The sequence below is a fragment of the Triticum dicoccoides genome, chromosome 4A, assembly GCF_002162155.2.
Source record: "Triticum dicoccoides isolate Atlit2015 ecotype Zavitan chromosome 4A, WEW_v2.0, whole genome shotgun sequence".
NCBI lineage: Eukaryota > Viridiplantae > Streptophyta > Magnoliopsida > Poales > Poaceae > Triticum > Triticum dicoccoides.
Genome location: NC_041386.1, coordinates 743,095,482 through 743,103,964, shown reverse-complemented (window position 1 = coordinate 743,103,964; position 8,483 = coordinate 743,095,482). Strand labels below are relative to the sequence as shown.

Below are 8,483 nucleotides of genomic sequence, written 5' to 3'. Positions count from 1 at the left end.
CGAGGCAGAAGCGGGGGCGGCCGACGCGAGGCGGAAGCGGCCGCCGCAGGCCGAGGCGGAAGCGGGCGCCGCAGGCCGAGGCGGAAGCGGGAGGGGGGGCGACGCGAGGCGGAAGCGGGCGCCGCAGGCCGAGGCGGAAGCGGGAGCAGGCCGCAGCGCTGCAATCGGTAGCGGGGCCCGTAACCGCGCCATGCATGCATGCATGCGCCTGTCCGCGCGTAATTACCGGACGTGGGCGTGCGGGGGTGGGCGCGCTGGCGGGACAACCCGGCCAAAAAAACAAAAACATACACGTATACGTATACATAACGAGCGGGACGGTAGGCGGGCGGCTTCTTTTTTGATTTTTGCCCATCGTGCCCTCCGTTATGAAGGGGTATGCGACAATCTTAGCCGTCCTTGTGTTGAAGGGGGTCTACCGAAGCGGAAGTGAATAATTTATATGGCTAGTTAGTAAATGACCACACTAGTTATAAGATGGAATTTAAAAGAAAACTCACTGCATGAACCGAACCCCCACCGTACCTGGAGCTGCACACCCGAAGTTACCAAACACAGTCCCTGCGATAGGCAATGGTTGGTTGAGCCCGGCGATGTTCATCTGTGCAGCACCAAAACTGGCGATCACGGCCTTGAAATTCTGATCGAGCAGGATGTTGATAGAGGTGATGTTGTGGTGGACAATCGGTCTATTGCATCCGTGGTGTAAGTGGCAGAGCCCTTGGGCCACTCCAACGGCGATGGCCTTCCTCTGCGACCAGCTCAGCGGTAGGTCGCCCTCCTCCCGCCGGTGCAAACACTGGTCCAGGCTGCCGTTCACCTGGTACGTGTAAACGAGCATGATTGCATTTTCCCTCTGGATGAAGTGTAGGACATTGACGATGTTGTCGTGATGGGTGCTGGCTAACAGGATCATCTCCGACTTGCAGCGGTTCTCCAGATTACCGTCCAGTATTCCATCCGAGTTCTGGAACTTCTTGACGACCAGCGTAGTCGGGAGACCGATGCCAGCAATGCCCTGAATGTGGACTAAGTAGAGCTGTTCGTCCTCCCCAGTCCTGCTAGCCCACATGCTTCTCTGGTTATTTTCAATAAGGCTGTCAACTATGCCTTGATCATTGAGCACAATGGGCATCATCTCCACAGGGCGGCTGGTGCGCCGGAGCAGCCGTGATCCGACCATTTTCAGCAGCTGCGTAGCGGGGGAAGAGGTTGGCGTGAAAGGTGCTCAAACAGTGAACCTGCACACGCATTGTGTAACTATGAGAGATAGAGAGGGATGCAACTATTTGAAAGCTAAATGTTGACAACCACTACAAAGGTGAGTGAATCTGAAGAATGTTTGGTCCTTTTAAAATAGTTGAGGATCTTCCTTTAAAGTTTCATTTAAGGCAAGGAGACTTTGCTAATTTTTGTTCGGGTCGTAGGCCGTTTTCCAAATTTTTAGAATCCTCATATTCTTAAAGGAAAAAAATTTATCCTCAAATTTAAGTTTTTTTGAATTTTTGGTCAAACTATGGTCAAACCATGGTCAGACTATAGTCAAACTACTTATTCAAGAAATATTAGTGTTAATAAATAATAATTATTTATTAGAATAATAGTTTCAAACTCAAACGGTGCTTCATGCTCAAGTTCAACTCCTAAGGGTTAATAGGATTGACAGCTTAGTATTGTCAGGAAAACAACAAGTGTAGACTTGGAAACTATGAGGAATAGAACTTTGAAAGTTAAGCGTGCTCAGACTGGAGTAGCGAGAGGATGGGTGACCGGTCGGGAAGTAGGCTGGAGTAGTGAGAGGATGGGTGACCGATCGGAAAGTTAGATGATTTGGAATAAGTGGTTCATACTTGAGCAGTGATGAGGGATGATTAGGGGACAGCGGCCATGTGGAGCTTCTTTAGTCCCGGTTCGTAAGAAGACCGGGACTAAAGGTTTGGGCTTTAGTCCCGACCCTTTAGTCCTGGTTACAGAACCGGAACTAAAGGCCCGTTTTCTACTAGTGATTCCTTGTACCACCTTGACAGATAATGAATAGACCAGAAGTTTTTCTCGCAAAAAAAAACACTTTACAATGTTTAGAAGCCGTTTTTGTGCTTACATTCACAGTAAACCAGTGCAAAATAAATCAGTGTGAGCTAATAAAAACAGAGGAAGAAATCTTCCTCAAAATACTAGATAGAAATATGAGAGGCATGTGCACTTCTCTACCTGAGAGTGTGGATTGTTTTTTTTTCTTCAAGAATGGCCCTCAGTACTTCCGAGTACTACCAATATGGTTTTTTATTTTGCAAATATGATTTAGTCACCAGTTATTTTTCAAATTTCTAATAGATGATTACTTATTTTGTATCCATGCAACCCAATTTGTTCTATGTTTACTTGTAGTCCCTCAAGAAAGAAAATTTTGTTACTGTCTGAGTGTGCTTCTTTACTGCTCCTTCGAGTTCATTTTCTTGAAATTCTAATAGTATATGCCGGGGTTTTTTTAAATCTTTTTTGTTACTCATTAATAAATTAGTTCCATTGCTCAAAAACAAATAACGAGATGACTACTAGAAATATTCATTCATGTTCCCAGCTGTTTTGTTTCTTATTTTCCAATCCAATTTCGTCGCTAACTGTACACTGGACAGGCACACATTCAGTCCACAGCCTTACTGCCTTGCAAACAAGCAAGATATCAACCTCAACAACCTTACCGCACGCTACCAGCACCATTTTATCTCATGCGGCGGGATAACTTGTTGCAGAATGTACGTAATATTTTGTTAACTTGTAATAAGGACACATAATGGATGCCTAAGTTGCAACCAAAGCCATTTTTCCTTTCTTGTGCTAAGGAGACGCCAGTGCTTTCTTTCGCACTTCTCGCATCTTTTGAGTGACCGACCAGCAGTCCACAGAAAACGAGCGGGTCACGAATCGCTTGTCTCCTTGTGCCGACGTGGACATCGCGAGAAGGCACCCTTCTCCTGCACCTTATTGTGTTCGATTTCGTGCAACAATTTTAGTTGTCTGTCTGTAACTTTGTAATGGAAGCCCACAACCTTATATATCACATACGAAAGGACCTGTATATGTAGGAGGTACACCTACACATGATCTCAAAAAAGTCGACAATGGTCTTGTAAACATTTCCCTTATGTATGACCTTTCACATGTGTCTAAGCATTCTACTTAGCATAGATATAAGATCATACTTTTAGTGTCCATTTTTGGGAGTTCAAAATAATACTTCCTCTGTTACTTGATATAGGGTGTATAGCTTTTGCACCAATATTAACGCATGGGTTGGGAGGGGAAATTTCGTTGGGTTTGCACGTAAAAGCCACTGGTGCAAACACGTGAGAGAAAAATAGCGAAATCAGGATCCTCTTTATCCCGGGCAGTTTACTTCTTTATTTAACCTAACAAATCGCACAATATCCTCTCTGTTTTACTCTCCTCTGAACGCAACTTATCACTCATCCCCGCGCATTTTCCCTGGAGCGACATGGAGCGTGCAGCTTTTTACTCTCTCCCATGCGGCATAAATGCAAAAGCCTCGCCCAAATTTCAATTTTTTTGAAGATTCTGCTCACAGAAAACTTTCAGCACGGGGGGAATGGCAATGGCGCCATTAAGTGAAAATTTTCATTTTCAAATTGTAGAAGACGGGGCTATATATCATCCCCTCCCCACCTCGCCATCTCATCATTCTCTCTCTGTCGGTCGCCATCCCTATCCCCCGCTCGCCATCTCTATCCCCCACTCGCCATCTCTCTCTCCTACTCGCCATCTCCAAGGGCTAGTCGCCGCTCCGAGTTGATCAACTGGGATGACCTTGGCAACGAGGCGAAGAAGGATGCGGCCAAGTTGAAGTAATACTACGTGTGGGTTGTACCCAACTAATATATATCCAATTTGGTTCATTCATTCTGGCATCCGTTCTGCAATCCCTAACTGATTGTGTTGTGGTTTTGTCATAGATGAAGACCTGGTAGAGAGTACCGATCGGCGTCGGGGAGGAAGGCTTGCCGGGCAGGTGAAGTAAGAGGTCCAGGCGTGGGACTTGGACAAGGAAACATTGGTCGATCGGGACTTGAACGAGGAGACGCTGGCCGATTAGAACTTGCTCAACTTGTACGTTCAGGGGTCAACCGAGCAATGGCGGGGGAATACAGTCGTGCCGTGCTGATTCTCCATATGAATGAACAAAGAGAGGCGTCCAGATTGGTCCACACGAGCGAATAAATAAAAGGACCGAACAAGACTTTTTTCCCTAAAGCTAAGGGCGGGCCGGATATGCACTTATACATGTAATCTTCTTTTTCCTAATTAACATACAGCGTATGCACAACACATACACGATGTGACTGTGACATACGCGTGGATTTTACCTTGTATAAGAGGAAAAGTGTCAAGATGAATACACATTATCGTCTTAATTTTTTAGCAAAAAACTATACACCCTACATTTATGAATGGGGAGAGTAGTGCTTATTTATTTATATTCAACTTTTTTACTTATTATGACTTTGTTCATCATAATAATGTTTTAACTAGTATAATATTTCTAATTCTTAGAAAATAAAGTACATAAATATGTCAATGGATATTAGTTATTCACCTTAAAGTGAAATCATGTTTTGCCTACTTTCTTTGTAAGATTTCGTTTGAGATATTACCAATAAAAGTTCTCGTTCATGAATCTCTCTTAGGTAGAAAATTTATAAAGACAAAATGCACATTACTTAATAGATTATATATTGTGGTGAATTAGATCATTTGTTGTGTGTTTATATGTTTTAATGCCCAGATTATTATTTTTGAATATCCTGATAGAACATTCTAGAGCATATATATCCACAAAAGAAGTCCTGATAAATGTTTAATATAGCATATGCATATATATGTAGATAAATACAAATCATAGTGCAGGAGATGTGTATAAGTGTCCTCCGATAGTTAGAATTGTTCACAAATATTATTATACTCCCTCAAATCCACCTTAATTGTCGTTGAATTGTACTAAATTAGTGACAATTAAGATGGATCGAAGGGAGTACTAATTTGTGTGGTTCAAGCGTTGGTTTGGTCGAATATTTGATTTGCATTGTGTATCGAAAATGGAACCATTAGTGTCAGACGCTTCAGATTGGCTCAAGGGTTTAATGACGACTATTGCGACCCTGGGGCACTGGTCCTTAGGGGCACGAGTATAAAGAAGTTCTCAATTGTCATCGACGAAGTCAAGCCGGCTCTGGACGTTTCAACGGCTCATTCTGGCAGTGACAATGCGTTCGGTGGTGCAAAGTCCTCGGTGTAATTCATATTATTCTTATGATCCGGGTCATTTTTTTGCAAAAAAAAGAAGAAATAGAATCATTTGTTGTCACGACTGCAGCGCAACGTGCAGCCCTACTCAGCTTGTGCGGCGGTGCCGGGATTGCGAGCTCCCCCCTAGTCAGCCATGTGTGGTCTCATTTGTCGTGGATGATTGATACTCCCTCCGTTTTAAAATATAGTGCTTCCTCTATTTCTGTGGTTCAACTTTGACCATAAATTTAACCAACGAGACTGACTGTGACGGGAGCAAAAGTTATACCGGTGAATTCATATTCAAAAGAAGTTTTCAATTATATAATTTTTTTCTTCCGCCACAGTCGGTCTCGTTGGTTAAATTTATGGTCAAAGTTAAACCTCGAGAAGTGTGGGCGCACTATATTTTGAAATGAAGGGAGTAGTAGAGAGGTGTCACGAATAAACAAAAATGAAGTACTAGTTAATTGGAAGACTTGTTTTCAGAGAAGTGAGCAAATTTTCAAGGAAACTCAGTGTACTGCTGCAGCTTCATCGAAGCAGAGGATTACCCACTCAGGCAATCGAAGGTACAAATTTCCGAAGAATAAAATTGTGTCCTTTTAGGATGGATTTGGCACGCCATCTCTGAAGTTTTACCTGAAAACCAGTTTTGAACTTCTCTGTCCATCATAACGAATAACTGCAAAATTAGCACATGCCGACGCCGGAGAGGGGGAAGCTGCGGCAGAAAGCGGGTCAACGGTGGGTTGATCTCCGAGCATTCCAGCCCGTTTGTATCCTTATTTTCTGAACCAATTTCGTCCCTAACTGTACACGGGACAGGCACACATTCAGTCAACAACTTTTACTGACTTGCAAACAAGCAAGATATCAACCATACCAGTTTATGTCATGCAGCGGGCTAACTTGTTGCAGAATGTAGGTAATATTTTGTTAACTTGTAAGGACACATCATGGATGCCTAACTACTCTACTCGTATGACAGAATGTCAATTCTTCAGAGAAGTTGCAACCAAACGCCAGTGCTTTCTTTTGGGCTTCAGTTAATTACTGTCAAGCACGGATACCTAAGCCTGAAATATGTTGCCATTTGGTTTACAGAAAGAAGAGGATAGCAGCTACACTAAGCTTGCAAGGGTTCAGTTAATCACTGTCAACCATGGATCCGTGTTGATTGCAGTAACGGAGAAGACCACAAGATTTAGTGACCATGGAAATACCCTCCCATTATATGACTGGCTGTCAACGGAGTAAAAAATCAAAGCATATTTCAGATGCAGGGCAAATCGAAAAGGTGTCAGGTTTGGGTTAAATCCATAGAAGATCTTAATCATAATTTGAGTATTGCAGCAACTAAATATCACACGCAGTAAAGAAAAAAGAGCAGAGCAAGGAACAGAGCGGAGGAGTTGGAGCTGCAGCTATCCAAGCACACCCATGCCATGCCGTGTCCTTAACAGAATCTATTCATAAGTTTTTCTAGGCAAAATATCATCATAGGTGGTCTTGAAAAGAGAAACTCTTCATAAAACCCAATCCTTGCAATTACTAAGGCCATCTCCAATGGCAACCCGCAAATTTCCGCCTGCGAACGAGGGGGGCTAGTCCACGGACACGGATGCAAACACTTTATGAATCAACCTGATGAAATTCATGCAAACACTTTATGAATCAACCTGATGAAATTCATGCAAACACGACCGAATTTCATATAAGCATGCCGGATTTCATAAGAACGGTTAATTTTTGGACATATTTTTAACTAGAAACGATACCGGAGTAAGATAAAACTAGTCTACGGTCGGCATTTCCTATTTGCCGCTCCTTGCGGCAAGTTGCCGGGGCAACGCACAGGCGAGCGGCCGACCGACACGACTGGGCCGGCCCATTTGAGTAGATCGTGTCGGCCCTACCCCATCCGGTTTTGGGAACCTTCCAGAAGGTTCCCTGAACCAGTTTTTTGTTTCTTTTTTATGGTTTTTTCTTTTCTTTATTTTCTTTCTATTTCTTTGTGGTCAGGTTTTTCTTTTTCCGTTATCTTTTTATTCAATTTAACACTCTTTTTCCAAAAATATTCAAGATTCTAAAAAAAGTTCAAATTTTTTGAAAATGTTCCTGTTTTCAAATTTTGTTCCTACATTAAAAAAATGTTTGCATTTTAAAAAAATGTTCGCATTTAAAAAAAATCGGAATTAAAAAAATGTTCCTGTTTTCAAATTTTGTTCCTACATTCAAAAAATGTTCGCATTTTAAAATTGTTTGGAAATTTCAGAAAATGTTCCTGTTTTCAAATTTTGTTCAGAAATTTCAAAATGTTCTCTTATTTTCTAAATATTTTTGAAACAACTTCATGAATTTCTGAATCTTTTTGTTTTTTGTTTTCTTTTTAATTTTTCTCCTTTTGTTTTTCAAATTTCTTCTTGTTGATCTTTTTTGAAAATTTCAAATATCATTCAGAATTTCAAAACAAATTCTCATTTTGAAATTTGTTCACAAATTTAAAAAATGTTTACGATTTCAAAAAATGTTTGTGGTTTCAAAATTTTGTTCACAATTTCAAAAAATGTTCTCGTTTTCAAATTTTGTTGACAAATTAAAAAACAACCGGGGAGTTACAAATAATGTTCAGGCTTTCAAATTTGTTCGGAATATAAATAATGTTCACCTTTTTAAAAAAACTGTTCACAAATTCATAATACTTTTGTGGTTTCTAATTTTTATTTATCTTTTTTGAAAAGGTTTGAAATTCGAAATTTTATTTGTGTTTTTGAAAAATGTTCACGTTTTAAAAAGAAAGATGTGGAGCTTCGAGAAAAAACTCTACCTTGGCTTGTTTGTGTCACACGGTCCGGTCGCTACAGTACGTCTTTGAGCTGCCCCTCTCCTTAGTTCTTTTAGTACTCCGCTGTGTATAACAGTCACCAACGTGCTGTCAGCTCGAGTGGCTAGCGAGAGGCATTCCGAAGCCAGAGGTGGCGAGTTCGGTCCCCCACGGGGGCGCTCTATTTTTACCTACACCGCGTTTGTTCGCTCGCTGCAGTGCTGCGAATGGGCCGGCCCACTCGGTGGCGCCCCTGTGCGAGATGGCGGCAATTTGCTGCAAAATTTCGACACGTAGGACCTCCCCGAGCGTTCAACGTTGTTATCGCTAATTACCTTGTGGCTGGTGACTATTT

The 8,483-nt window shown here is 42.0% G+C and overlaps 1 protein-coding gene across 1 annotated transcript in view; it reads right to left on the bottom strand.

Annotated features, from left to right (window-relative positions):
• LOC119284394 (MDIS1-interacting receptor like kinase 1-like) overlaps nucleotides 1-1,194 on the bottom strand; it is an 8,533-nt gene extending 7,339 nt beyond the window's left edge. Inside the window, exon 1 of the mRNA XM_037563531.1 lies at nucleotides 526-1,194. Coding sequence (XP_037419428.1) covers nucleotides 526-1,183 — 658 coding nt within the window. The 5' untranslated portion in view covers nucleotides 1,184-1,194. The remainder of the gene's footprint in view (nucleotides 1-525) is intronic.
• Between the last annotated feature and the right edge of the window lie 7,289 nt (nucleotides 1,195-8,483).